Genomic DNA, 14,183 nt, shown 5'->3' on the forward strand with positions numbered 1-14,183 from the left:
AGGTGGCGCACGGGATCTTGGGTAGCGAGGAGACGGTTTTGAAACCATTTTGAAAAGACCTTCGCGTATATTTCTCAAAATCACATCAACCGTTTCTGCCTAAAATTTGTTGTAACAGTGCAACAACACATACAGGATGCAAATGACAGCGATTGATCAACACGCAAACCCAGAAGTGAGTAGTGGAAAGCGCTGGATCACCGATCACCCTAGCCTAGGGAACCTAGCCCGCGAGCAGGCTCCCGGCGTGGGCGAAACAAACAGGCTGAAACAAACACTTTCTTGATGTGACAGTGCTTTCAAAAAACCTGACATATCTAAGAGACAGATTGTTGAATGGTTATCTGCAAGATATCAAGGTCAAACATATTGAATGTCAAGATGTTGAGCAATGCTTGGTATTATCCACGGCCATACCTAAACCAATGTGAGGATTTTTAATTTTTTGACTACATTTTTGTGTTTACGATTGCACGAGAAAACATTTAGTTCAGTGACAGTCTACGTACGTAGGCTATGATCACGCCCTAGAGATAAGGGAGAAAATCAGACCTTGGAAACGAGGTTGCCACACTCCAGTTACCGAAAAGCATCAGAGGATTTCATTACAAAACCCAAGTCCTCAAGGAGGCGGATATTATTCTACAGGAACTCAATACAGCCAGCCACACTAGCCAGCGATTGCTACCAGGTAAGTCAGTAGAATGTAGCAATTCATGGCAAATATTCTGGTGGTATTTGTTGGAATAAGGTAAGCCCCAATTGTTTTGCTACTGGTTAAAAGGATGTTTGATTAATTATTGAATTGCCACTGAACCCCAAGCATCATTAGGAATCAAAACCGTACATTGTGACTTTTCACGTCGACATGTCAGTCCTCTAAATACTTCGGAAATGTTTTGAAGATAATTTTCTTATTTAACAGTATCACGAAAAGATCATCAATATGAGTTTAAAATCACAAACTGAACATGACTCGCCAAGCGATGTTTCTTTTCGGGCGGTGAGCTCTTCTAGAAGAAGTCAGTTGAAACCTTGTCACGTTTAAAAACGTTTTGTATGGGAAACTGAATTGACAGCAAACGGGCCATTTTGCTGCCGATTCATGCTTCGTATCCTGCCGCACATTCCTCTTATTACCATTACCATAAAACTTAGCGTTTAAAAAGTGTGAAGTCGTCTGTGAAATTCATTTTATATATGCTTCAGATTTCTAACTGTCATCGTACCAGCTGTGCGCCATATTTTCGCGCCGCCCTAGGTCAGGCTGGGCAGGTTAATATTGATCAGGACTGTTTGTCATTAGTCCGTGTGACATGAGACAAACCCAAGTTCATAGTTTCCCTGGCATCACTTCCTGTTTATCAAAATAACCTTCAAGACTTGTTTGAGATTTCTTGAACACCAGTCCGAAACAGGAATAGTTAAACTGCCTAACCTCCAGACAATTGTACATGGAACCTAACCCAGCTGATCGTTCTCGAGCTTTATAGAATTAGAAGCTTGCCGCTAGTGTCTTATCGGTTCAAATCGCTTGTGTTAATTGTTAACAGGTTTCATTGAAAATAATACCCTCCTCTGAGAAGGTTTTAATACTTCTAAGAAAACAGCAAGAGGTAAAAATATCCATATATATCCGTGCTTGACTCCTTGCGTTACATTTCAGAACGCACTGAAAGAGGGAAATCGAGAAAAGATGGAGAAATTGTAACGGCTAAATGGTTATGGCTAAATCACCGGTTTTGTATGCAACGTTAGTCTGTCCACAGACCATCTATTTTGTCTTGATGAGTTCGTCGAGAGCGCAATCAAAATTATTGTCCGCATGGGATTTAAAAAGCCCGGGGTAAAACTCGTAGCGAAATACTAAACGTCTGTGGACAGAATAATGGTCACTAATACAACGTTCGTTAGTCCTTGTTTAACTAGTTGTTATCTTGAGGTTAATTTTGGTAGTTGAAAGGCGCTTTTATAGTCGGTGCCGTTGTAGAGAGGTTGAAATAAGTGTATAATGATGATGATGATGATGATGATAATTGTTCATTTATATAGCGCACACATCCATTATTTGCCCAAGGCGCTTTACAAAACTATCCCTATGTACCATCCCCGCGTCAAAGAAAGGCCGTTGTAGTGAGGTGGCTGTTAGCGGCCGTGAAGGTTCGACTGTCTTCACTATCCAATAACTCTTTACTGTTGGACGCTGATGCGTCTTAGGGCCTGTTTACAAGGAGGGTCTGGAAATAAGTACAAAGTTAACATGGGTAGGCGGGTTAACCCTACCTAGAGTGTTTACAAGGGAAAACGTTAACCCGCCTGCCAAGGTAACCCTAGCACGCAGATAGGGTAACCCGCCTACCTGGGTAACCCTAGCTGCCTTGTAAACACGACGAAGGAAAAAAAGAGGAAATGTGTGAGTGCTGGGGTAACCTGCTTACCAGGGTAACCCTCTTTCCTTGTAAACAGGCGTAAAACGAGCCGGGAAATAATAATCTCTCCCACCCCCCCCCCCCACCCCCCTTTCAGACGATCGTGAGTGCGAAAATCATTATTTTTCGCAATCCCCCGAAAAAATAAGTGGATAAAGAAACAAATAAATAAATAAATAAATAAATAAATAAAGACTAACTAACTAACTAATTTAATTAATTAAAGTGAACAAATAGGAAAAAATAAAACAGACAGTACTTTGACAGGAAAGTTTTAAAAACAAGAACAATTGGAACTAATTCATTCAACTTGAAAAGCACTTCAACTTATAAACTCCCGGGGTTCAACACTAATCCCGCTTTACGCTGTGATGGCTAAAGCAACCCGTTTTCCCTAACAAAAAGACTTTTTCACCATGTCCGTTTTCCCATTGTTGATACTGTCAAATATATTGCTCAACCCCATGTAGACTATAGAAAACATCTTATATTGATAGGAAACAAACACATTATTCGAGTCACCAAACATGTAAATTGTAAAGCTCTCTTGCTGTGTTTTTGTTAGCCTGAAGAATCCCTCGCTTAAAAACACTCTCTATTACTTAATCAAACATAATGTGGCTCACCGCTGCAAGTTTGAGAGGCGAACGTTCATCTTTTGTCTATACAAAGTTTTCTAAAGCTATTGGCGCAGTAAATTTGGCTACGAAAAGTAAAATAAAAAGCATATTAAACTTAGTACTTTTTTCAGTGTTAAACACTGTGCATATCTATCCAGGAAAAATAACTACTTTTTAAAAAAATAAAATTTAATGTGCATTTACGTATTTTGACTTGCGCAGCTTCCATTTGAACGCAAACAGTAAGGCTTTTCTGCGGGCTTTTTCTACATAGTAATGACAAGCAATTTGAATATGTACACAAAACGAGGTATTCTTTTATATCTTTGAATGCCTTGTTATGCAAATTTTACTCGGAGGTGAGGCACCTTATATACCGCGCTTCATGCAAATAAATAATCAAGCAATCTTTGAAACGAATTCAACAACTGGCGAGGCCTGGTTTTTTCAACTGGCCTTTGATCATCGCGGATCTTGAAAACCTCCGGAGCCTAAAATATGTTGTGAAGAAATTGACGAAAAATTGGTTCATTTTCAAAGCTTTCAACCAGTGACAGATATCTGACGATATTGTTTACACCTCAGGAAGGCTTTAACCTATCGAAAGCAAAGAGGAAATTTAATTTTGGCGTTCGTGGAATATATTAAAGTCCGTTTTGAACTCTCACGCTCGAGCAAAGCAAGGTAAGAATCTAGTTATTTTCAGTTGTTTGACTCGCGCGTTAGCAGGAAGGTTGCCTCGGTCGACTTGATAGAGTTCTTGTACGTTACTTTATGTTATTACTTGAAACGTTTTGGTCGATTAGACTTATACGGCGTGCGGCGACAACATACATTTAAATATCTGGCCATGTCTTGGATTACCATTTGACAGACGTTTGACTGCCGGGTGTTTTGTAGCAGAAACTGAGCGACTTATAGCAGTATTTTCGTGATGATTTCAAGAATTTTGACCCTTGAATTCTGTTTCTTCGTACAAGAGGACCACAACTAATTTTATGTGACCTGCTGACCTTTTTTCTTAGCTTTATATTTTGTTACAGTCAGAATACTATTTGTTCAGTTTCTGTTTTACTGTCTCTTGCACTCGATGCTCTGTTCATTATTCTGTTTTTTCCATTCTTTATCACTTGACCAGTTGCAGTTTCGTTCAGTTTCGGATCGTTTGAGTAAATATATACTGTACAGTAAAATATGTTAAATATGAAATCCTGTGTAAGGTACGTTCATAGTCTTAATGATGCAGGTCTGACATTTTTAATGAGTAGATATGAGAGACGAAAGCAACAGAACGAGCGTTAACCACCTCAGGGGCAGAATGTATCTAAAGATTTATCTTTCACGGGCAAACAAGCATGACTTGTAAGGCGGTAAAAAGCAATTCAGAAAACATGATGGTAATTCTAAACACGCGAATCAATTAGCTTCTCGTGGTCACTCGGGTGCCGCCATCAGATTTTCCATAGCCTCGGGGAATAGTGTGTTTTCGTTCAATACTAAATTTCCTCCATGTAGCTAGCACGTGATCAGATGAAAAGGCAATATTTGAATATCAATAAACGAATTGCAGTTTTTCTGGGTAAAAATTGTTTCTCAAGTTCTTCAAATTAAACTTGAATTTCTTTTACATAAACAAAGGGAAGTTAGAATTTTAAAGACCTTAAAATTCATGTCGTGTGAATATCCTTGATGATGGTACTTAGGTTTGTTTACGAAAGCCCTTTTCTCAGCGGTCCCTTTTTGAGTCTCGTAACACATTTCTTATTTTTCTTTCCCATGTGAACTGGAACTGACAAGTTAATCGTTGTCTTGGAGTGTGTGTAAAATCTATATTTACAGTAATAAAATTTAATTTAAATTTAAGAACACTCTAACCTAACTGGTAATAGGAATAAACGTTAATTAATTCTAAATATGATAGAAAAAATACCACAATGGCACTGTTTCTTCATGGAAGAGTTGTATGAAAAAGCGATCCGTAGTAAGGCAGTGAAATGATGGAGTTATGCTACTCACTCTTGTTTTCTGCGAGTTTACTTTCGCTTTCACTTCACTTCACTTCACTAGCAGATTGGTAAGACGAGTTGTTTTCGCGAATAAATTATATTTTATGTTTCTTCTTTTAATATAAATAGGGTTGCTACGTTTGATAGTTATGACTATTCCTTCCAAATTAAGGCAACGTGCACTCGAGGGTTGATAATCGGCGAGTGCTGCTGAAACGATAGGAATAATAGTGAAAAACATGAATTCAGTCCCAAGAGTCCAGGGCTAGATTCTGCCAATAAAAGCTAGCGTTCTTAGTTGACTAAAAATGCCATTTAGATACGCGCAATACATACAGATCTAGACATGGGCCGTCTACTGACTTAAGGTATTCCTCGTCTTCAGATCATCACCGATGGCTGACGAGATAATTAACGGAACTGAGAAAGTCCACTTCAGTTCTTTCAAAGGAGACGTTATAGTATGCTGCGGAGGATTCGAGGGAAGATTTGAGCTGAATACTGTGGAAGCTTTTTGCCTGACTACAAACACGTGGGCTGACTTGCCTCCCATGCCAGTGGAATGCAACAGCCTGGCCGCGGGGTCTTACGGGAGTGCGGTCTTTATCGCTGGAGGATCTGACAGGTGACGTCACAAATATGTTACTAGCCTACATTAAATGTATGAGAAGACTATGGCGCCTTGCTTATTCTGCAGTTACTTTTTTCTGTCTGTTCTATGCGCAGTCATTTGCGTAGCTTGGTTTTATATCTGTATGTGTTAGTACGAATATACAGTTTCATGGGCTCCTGACAGTTTCGATGTGATGGTAAGGAGTTCTGAAAGAACGAGATAAACAATATCTAGAGCGGTTTTCAACGAAGTGTCGCAAAACCAACACCAAAGTAAGCCCCTTTAGCCAATAACAAAGGACACAGACAATCCAATGAACCAATGGACACTCTAAATAAATACAAGTAGCTGAGGTAAAGCGCGGGAAAACTTGTGCGAGCGAATCACGATTGGTTTTGGTTTTACTTCTGATTGGATGAAAAAGTGGCGCGAGTTTTTTAAGCCAATCGTGCCGTGTATAAATGCAAAGCCAATTACTTTTCGACACTCAAGTGAAAACCGCTCTATATTCTGACTTACAGGAAATATTAACCTCTACCTTGACCGACAACACGCGACAATATTAAAATTAGTATTGTAAGAAACAAACCAAACCCGTCGTTTAATCATGGAACACATTTTCCTGGCAGGAAGAAGCCTATTGATAACACATCATTGTTTGAGTGGCAAGAGCAGGCCTGGAGAAAACTGGCACCCATGGTTACAGCTCGCGCATACCCCTGTGGTGCCATGGATAAATCGCGGGCGCGCCTTCTGGTAGCGGGAGGATTCAACAACAAAGAGCTAGATTCAGTGGAAATTTTTTATGTTAAGACCGAAAGGTGGCTCAAAGCCGCTGCCATGCCAACGGCTCGCACCAAGAGCGGGGGAGCTATTGTGGGTGATTACTTTGCTGTGGTAAGTTCCCGGCTTATTCTTTTCAGCAAAAGGTTGAGTTACCAAGTTGAAAGTTAGAGTAGAAAAATAGGGGAGAAGGGTAACACCAAATGGATTACATTTAGGACGAAGGTAAATCAGGCGGGGGTGGGGGCGGGGGGAGGGTAGTCTATTTTAGTCTTCGTCAATCAAACATTAACTAAAAAATCTAATTTTGAATCTTCAAGAGAGCTTTTCTTCCGCCTCAAATGCACTAATCCTCTCTATGTCTCCTAGCAAATTTTAACAATAATCAAAAAGTTATTTATTTCTGTTGATTCTTCCTCCGAGAGATTTCGTCTTTTAGATTGCAAGAGACCTCAGGGATATAATAAGACAACATTTCCGAAACGTACGAAAAATTTGAGCTTTGAACCTAAAAGTCTCATTTTAGACAGTTTACAATGCAGTGATCATGAAGAACCGCTGAAATCTTTCACACCTTGATAGTTTTGACATACCCTGTTGATTGAGGAGTAGTACGTTAGACTGCAGATCCTGGGTGGAACCTCCAGGCAACGGTGTTCTCGGCCAAGACACCTTGCTCTCACATTGTCCTTCCAGGAGCACATTAGAGTCTTGGTGAATTGTTTGGGCAACCTAGAAAAATACTGATGTAACCCATGAGAGACTAACTAACTAACAACCCTGGTCACTTCATGCTATAGCTTTATTCGCTAGCTTAAATAATATTTTTTTAATGGACATGTGACGAATTTGAAATTACTTATTTTCAGGCGGGAGGGGACGCGTTTGGTCGTCCCACTGACGCAGTCGAGTGTTTCAACTTGAAAACAGAAAAGTGGGAGACGTTTCCCGCCATGAATTCCAAGCGTCGCCGCTGTGCAGTCGTGGGTGTGGGCGAGAAGCTTGTTGTGGCAGGAGGGCTGACGCTTGGTGACTACTCCCTAGATTCCATTGAGATGTTCGACCTTCGCAACCGGAAGTGGTTTGATCTTCCCAACATGCCCTGCACGCGATTTGGTTGCGGCACCTGTATGATCAGCTCGCGAATGTTTCTGTGTGGCGGGAACGAGAATTTGTGGATGAAGGCGTATTCTAACCGGTTGGACTCGTTTGACCTGATGTCTCAAGAGTGGGAAATTATGCCGAGTATGGCACAGAGGAGGCTTCACCCAGCTGCGGTGTCCCTTAGTCTTTGAACACGGCCCAGTCAAGCTGGCACAGAGATTTAATCAAAGCGTTCTCAGATCCGGGAATGTGTCCGAGCATGCTTAAAATTATCTGACAATTGTATTAGATTTCATTTTCCATAAGCAAGCCATTTATTATTTTGTCAAAGACATAAACTTTTTCTTCTCTAACTGAAGATAATTTAAATGTTTGACGACGTTTTCCGAATCATTGAGTAAAAAATGAAATTAAAATCGTAACTATTGGGTTGGGTTATGTTATGTATACATCTGTAAAACTTGCAAAAGTGTTTTCAGCTATGATTGCGTGTTGAAAACTTTTGAATTTCCGTTTCCAGCAAAGCGATTAGCGAAGTTTTCTTATACCAGTCATAAATGCGATCGAAGCAGATTCTACCATGAAATGGAATGATTCCTCAAATTTATTGTTTTACGCGCCAACTCTTTTATTACTTCCAGCAAACGCAGGATGGTAAAAATGATAGAAATCCGGGATCTTGAGTCTCTCGACCTCCATCCCTGACATAAGAATCCTGTCTAGTAGTTCCCAGTCTTCCCCTCCCCAACCTGTGAACTCCCGTATGTTCATTCCTCCCACAAGATCGAAGTCAGATTTGTATATTGCTATCAATCCAAAACCAAGTGTTTCCCAGTAACCGAACGGAACATCCGGGTAATAACCACATCGAAGTCTTTTTACTACTGGAGCGAACGCCATTTTTCCTTCTACGCAGTGCTGACGAAGAAAGCAAGAAAAACGACTTAGTGGCCAGACATTACCCCCTTCTAATAAAGTTGAGTTTATTAGTCATCCTAATATCACTGTAAAATACTACAGTATCCATTATAGACTGATTCTCAAACCTGCTTTTATTTCCAGAAAGAGATATGTATGTTGACTAGCATACGAAACGTCTTTCATTGCAGAATTGAGGAGACTCTGTCCATTCCAGAGCCAAAGCCTTCTCTAAATGGCAATGTCAGTAGTGAGAAGTTGTTGCTTTACTAGCCGTTACTCCTCAAGAGTAGGAGAGTTCGCGAGTGGAGGGACTAGTACGAGAGCGACCTCGGACAATCTGGGAAGCACTGCAGTTATTACAGAACTAAACTTCCCGATGATGAGCACTGCTTAACAGCTTTCACAAGATGAATTTTCAACCTGCTTATTAAACAAAAACTGTTCTTGATGGGTAAGAAACAGAGAATAAACGAGCTCACCTTACGTATGGTGGATATTAGATTGGAAGGAATCTTGAGATTAAGATCACACATGAAGAGTATGCTGTGAGGATCGGTCACCACTGCAGCGCCACGCTGAAGAGCTAGTGCCCTCTGAAAACCCTGCTCTTCAGGGGTCCTCACCAGCGAGTACCACTTGATCGAGCTCCTTTGAAGCACTGCTTCTATGTCGATATCTTTGCTTTCGTAGTCAACTATAATCACGTGCACGTTTAAGTCCTGGGTTTGACTTATTACCTCTGCAAATGAGAAGTGTGAGTTATATTAACTACTCGCTGACTGGCTGTTATATTCAGTTATTCATTCTGTGTCACACGGCTGAGTGGCGCAATGTCGTCACTCCAGTAGAGACCTGCGAACCTTATCCAAGGACGACTTGGACGATATAATTACCAAGAACAGCAAGCTGAAGCGTACCTTTTCCGTAAACGCGAGTTACATGTACTTTTAAAATCTTATTTAATTTATTTTACCATTTTTTTCATAATTTAAGTTAAACTCAAACCAAAGGAACTCCTCACAATAAGCCTTCTAGACTTAGGTAGCATCAAATCTCTCATAATAAACAAATAAGAAGTATGGATGGTTAAGTTGAGAGAAAATTGATCTGGATTGCCAATAACAAATATCTGACTGAAAATGTGGTCTCAAACACCGTCTGTGAATTGAGTAGATCATTGCAAATATGACGTGGCTGAAACATTACCTGCAATATTCTTTATAAAGTAGAGCGCCCAGCGACCAGAGTTTTTCACAGGCACGATGATATTGACAGTAGCAGTTTTATTCCATTGAAATCCTTCTGGATAGCACAACTCACTATCTTTCGCTAATGATCTGTAGACGTGTTCTGACAAGAGTACGCTCCTCCCGGTTTGTTTATTACTAATTCGTAATTCCAGGAGAAAGCGATCGCCTTTTAGTGGGTCGGGTACATGTTCCACTGAAATGATCTCCTGAAGCGCGTACAGCCTAAAAGCAAACACAACTGTTTTACAATAACTGAATCAGAAAAGATAATGGACAACCAACTATCTGAATATACACTATATCATAGACTCATCGCTATGTTACGTTAAAATAGGACTTTTTCTGAAGGACGTTCGAATCCCTGGCCTTTAATATAGCTATCTACACAAGCATTCGCATATGTCGAGGTTTATTGTCCTGGGCCTTCTACACTCAGAGAAGTCATAGCAGAGAGAGACGATAGGACAAACTGCGCATTTCTCAGTTTTCATCGTTGCTTGCATATATAATTTCATGGTTTTGTATTAGCACTATCTCGTCGCTACTTTAAAACAAATTGACGTCAGTTTTTTATGCGTCTGTCCTCTTATTGATGATAAATTTCGTCATAACATTGTCAAAGTTTACTGCGGAACCACTCAACTGCGGCTCGTGGTTCCACAGCCACTTTGACAATGTTATGACGCAATTTATCATCAATAAGAGGACAGACGCATAAAAAACTGACGTCAATTTAATTTTTACAATAACAAGACCCCAAAATGGTCAAATGCTGGGAATAAATGAGGGGAAAAGACGCCGTTGACTTGCCGTAAACAAAGATAAGTGAATTTTATTCAAAATGACGCGAACATTATCAATAGCTTTTCTCGCTTTTTGATTGGCTACTAAAAAAGTCCATAAAATCTCATTGGTTAACAAGTTGACAGTTTGAGAGCTGAAAGTTGAACTTGAAATCTTGCATAAATTAAAATTTTATCCGTCTGTGCTCTTATCGATGATAAAATGAACCAATCAGCGCACGAGAAATTAGGCAGTTATTGTTAAAAACATGGTTTGACAATTGCGAAAGGTTGTCGCAAATTGTAAGCACTCTGTGCCAACGCAAAACTAGCAAAAGCAGAGGTTCCCATACCACCTCATGTAAAACAAACGTCAAATGACCGTGCTGTTGACGCTTTTTAACCATGATCCTTACATCGGTGCCGTCAACATTGCAGTACTTGCAGTGTAAACACAAAGAAAACTTGCAACAAAAACAAGAAGGTAAAATACTAACTGAGGATATTTAGCTTCTAAAGCGTCCATGAACATACGGGCAACACCTTTAGCCATATTTGGGTTGGTCAACTCATTTCCGGCAGCGTTTTCTTGCCACCATATATCTTCATTGTACATTAGTACTACAGAGTTATTGCTGGTGTCTGGAGGATACACTGCAGCAAAATGTGTGTTGCTTTTATTTCGAGCGCCCTGCAAGAAAACAATGACAGAATAGTACTATACTGGAAAATAACAATAGCAATATCAATAGCAACCCAATTTTTGAGGAACCACACTTGAGAATCTTTTCTAGAATGAGGAGAACTAAAACTGTAAAGCTGAGCCTTAACATCACCTAAGTCGGCTAAGTTGAGAGAAATGCGAGCGGGCGGGGAAACGGAAGAATAACAAAGCAAAAATTTTTTTAATTAAATTAACTATTAGTCAGTTATTAAATGAAATCTCTGGAGTTCAGAAGGAAGGGTACAGAAACTCCGACAGAGGAGAACGAGATTTCGGACCTCCTCTTTTCTCTTCTTAAAGAATCATTTGTCATTTTAAATTGGTTATTTTTTAACTCCCCTTTTACGACTGATATTGGTTTTAATCATAACGTGTCGCGTGACGCACCTGGAATCGAATCAGCTTATGTTTGACCAGGTAACTCGGTTCATACGGACATTCAGGCAAAATTTCCCTAGCCCCCTCGGGATTAAAATACGGCCAGATTGAGTCACGTGACTGTTGCGGCTGCTCATCGTAATCAGCTAATTGAACAGCATTATCAGGAACATGGCTGTCGTTCATTGCACCCCACAGATATTCACTTGTTATGATTTTGAATTCGGCTTCCTCTGCAAATCGCCAAGCCACCTCCAAATGGACTTTGCCCGATTTGTGTTTGTGTAGCACATCGATGTAATACTTCATGTGTTTCGTTAACGAAAAAGTTTTGGAAATTTGAGACGAAGCTGTCATGTAATTTCTAGGTTTACCGCGACCAGGGTTATCCCGAGAACCAAGGGAGGCAATTTTCCGAAGGTTCGTAGATGTCTCATCGGAACTCAGCCACAGCTCCGAGTTTCCGCTCGACGAAATAGCGAACTGATATTGTCCGCTTGTAGAAGGTGAAATGAATCCGAACATTCGCTCTCCAAAGTTACTGTCTTTTTCACTGAATAAAGAGGACGAATTTAACAGTCTTCGTTTGGATGGAGCTTGAGGGAATAAGATAAACTGACGTAAACTTTCCACTTGAAAATGACACACTTTCTCCCATACATGAAGGTTTAAAACTCCATGTGACGAAAATGTAATATTTTCATGTTGGCTTGTCTGGTTTTTCTCGTGAGATGAAACAAATGGCGTTTCCTCTGTAGGAAGTCCAAGTTTATTTCCAAACTCGCTGTTTACGTATCTCAACGTATTGTTTTCATTCAATGTAATCTGCTTCACATCACTCGCTTTCGTAGTAGCCCTGAGATTCTCAGTGATGTCGTCAGGAAAGTTTTCCAGTTTGTGCTCGGTAATTTTGCGATCGCTTTGCTCAAAGCTAAAATCGTCTGCTTTGCTTGGTTTCAAGAACAGTGGTTTTGATAACCCTTTTAGAATACTATTCACATCGTCCATGTAAATGACTGTTTTTGTTGGCTCTTGAATAGTAAGGTAAAAACAAACCGTAAACGCCATTAGAAAAAATAGCACCAGCAGAAGTTGAGCTTTCTTCCTTTTGAAATTATTGTAACATAAACGAGCAATTTCCATGTTTAAACTTCTGTTTTTCTCTGAAGACTAAAATTGTAGATACACGATTTAACTACTTACTTTAAGACAATTTTCAGTATTTTTCCTTATTGCGTTGACTTAAAGTGATCAATATATTTAAATAAGGTACATGCATTCTTTTCAAGTATAGACTGGCTCTTAGAGACCAAAAACTCATTGTGCTGTAATAATTAGACAAGCAGACAAAAACTACATTTTATGGACTGGGTATTCTTTAAAAAATAAACTTGTTAAACGTAATTCTAAATTTCGGTCAATAGCAAGTCTCAAAGGGGCGGGTTTAGGATCAGCTCCTAATCGTTACAGAATACTTTTAAAAAATCCGGAGTCTCAACAAGCTCTTCCGTTTGATCCGTTCATTTATTTGCTATGCTTATTTATGTTTCGATTCCTTGTAATTATTGAAAACTCTGTCACAAAGTGTTCCCGATAACCAGGCTGGTCGAACTGAAGCAGGGAAGCTTTTACAGATTTTGTTGACGTAGGACGGGAGGTTTGGTGGCAGCCTAAAACAACCTATCTGTTCGTCTGTCAGTCTGTCTGTCATTCAGTCAGTCGGTTATGCAGTCAGTCCAGAAATTCGTCAATCTGTCAGTCAGTCAGTCAGTCAGTCAGTCAGTCAGTCATGTAGTCACTCAGTTGATACTGTATCTGCTTATCTAGCCAGTCAACCGTCTGTTCGTTGGTCCAGCTATTAATTGTCGTGTTACTCGAACGAATTAGATAATGAAACAGTCACAATAAGCATAAAATGATAACTTTTAAAAGTTTCTGAGGCTGAAGTTTAGCATGGACTGAACAAGGGCATGAAGAATTAATCTCTTAAGCGGTGAATATCAAGTTTTTTTAAGCCCGGTTTGATCCGACATATGATCGGTTTTGTCCCGAAAGCTATGAAAGGCATGCTCATTGGAGCTTTGAGGGTAACTGAATCAGTTTCATAAATAAATAATTACACAAACAAGATATACAATAAATAACATTAAATAATTCGTTTAGCTCGAATTTTACATAAATAAACAAACAAATAGATATATCTATAAATAAATAAATAAATAAATAAACCATTAGATAAATAGATAAATAAATTAATAGAGAAGCAACATTGAATTTATGGACAAGATACTAATAAGAGTAGCCTGCGTCGCAGACAGTCTAACCCGCCGGCGTAGTCCTATACCGGGGATTTTGTGACACGTCCGGCTGCAACGCAAGCTAAACTGAGAGATGAGGCAGTATTTTCATCGACCTTCTTTCTTGTGTTCTTCAAATTTTCTAATTACGAAAAGAAAGCTGCCTGTTCATTGATATATTTAGCCGTGACTTTGATTTGATTTATTATTTTTCTCAGTTAGTACGGGCGCTGTGATTGGTCAATTTAGCGGGCCGTACTCTACTGAACGGCCCGC

General features: G+C 39.7%; 2 protein-coding genes across 5 annotated transcripts; one reads left to right on the forward strand and one right to left on the reverse strand.

The window, feature by feature from the left end:
- Positions 1-37: 37 nt before the first annotated feature.
- On the forward strand, positions 38-7,978 carry LOC145465496 (uncharacterized). Of its 4 annotated transcripts, XM_081449281.1 has the most exons (5): positions 38-691; positions 1,667-3,733; positions 5,441-5,680; positions 6,298-6,565; positions 7,321-7,974. In XM_081449281.1, the coding sequence occupies exons 3-5, from the start codon at positions 5,451-5,453 to the stop codon at positions 7,744-7,746; spliced, it is 924 nt and encodes a 307-aa protein (XP_081305407.1). In that variant the 5' UTR covers positions 38-691; positions 1,667-3,733; positions 5,441-5,450; the 3' UTR covers positions 7,747-7,974. The 4 variants fall into 4 exon arrangements, with proteins under 4 accessions (XP_081305407.1, XP_081305405.1, XP_081305406.1 ...); XM_081449279.1 differs by lacking the exon at positions 1,667-3,733 and having other exon boundaries at positions 38-751; positions 7,321-7,978; XM_081449280.1 differs by having other exon boundaries at positions 38-3,733.
- Positions 7,979-8,144: 166 nt separating this feature from the next.
- Positions 8,145-12,805, reverse strand: LOC145465498 (beta-1,4-N-acetylgalactosaminyltransferase 3-like). The gene is made up of 5 exons (XM_081449283.1): positions 11,620-12,805; positions 11,006-11,199; positions 9,683-9,948; positions 8,956-9,215; positions 8,145-8,473 (listed from the first exon to the last, which is right to left on the reverse strand). Exons 1-5 carry the CDS (start codon positions 12,751-12,753, stop codon positions 8,168-8,170), a joined length of 2,160 nt encoding a protein of 719 aa, XP_081305409.1. The 5' UTR covers positions 12,754-12,805; the 3' UTR covers positions 8,145-8,167.
- Positions 12,806-14,183: the final 1,378 nt, after the last annotated feature.

Source organism: Orbicella franksi, chromosome 13 (genome assembly GCF_964199315.1).
Source record: "Orbicella franksi chromosome 13, jaOrbFran1.1, whole genome shotgun sequence".
Taxonomy (NCBI): domain Eukaryota; kingdom Metazoa; phylum Cnidaria; class Anthozoa; order Scleractinia; family Merulinidae; genus Orbicella; species Orbicella franksi.

Bases quoted from the DNA above. Each gene is read 5' to 3' on its own strand.
- LOC145465496 (XM_081449279.1), top strand. From the start codon at position 717: ATGGCAAATATTCTGGTGGTATTTGTTGGAATAAG. The intron at 5,681-6,297 runs GTGACGTCACAA...TTTTCCTGGCAG, and splicing joins ATCGCTGGAGGATCTGACAG to GAAGAAGCCTATTGATAACA. The intron at 6,566-7,320 runs GTAAGTTCCCGG...ACTTATTTTCAG, and splicing joins TGGGTGATTACTTTGCTGTG to GCGGGAGGGGACGCGTTTGG.
- LOC145465498 (XM_081449283.1), bottom strand. From the start codon at position 12,753: ATGGAAATTGCTCGTTTATGTTACAATAATTTCAAAAGGAAGAAAGCT. The intron at 11,200-11,619 runs GTGCGTCACGCG...GTTTTCTTGCAG, and splicing joins ATAAGCTGATTCGATTCCAG to GGCGCTCGAAATAAAAGCAA. The intron at 9,949-11,005 runs GTTAGTATTTTA...GTTTGCTTTTAG, and splicing joins TTAGAAGCTAAATATCCTCA to GCTGTACGCGCTTCAGGAGA.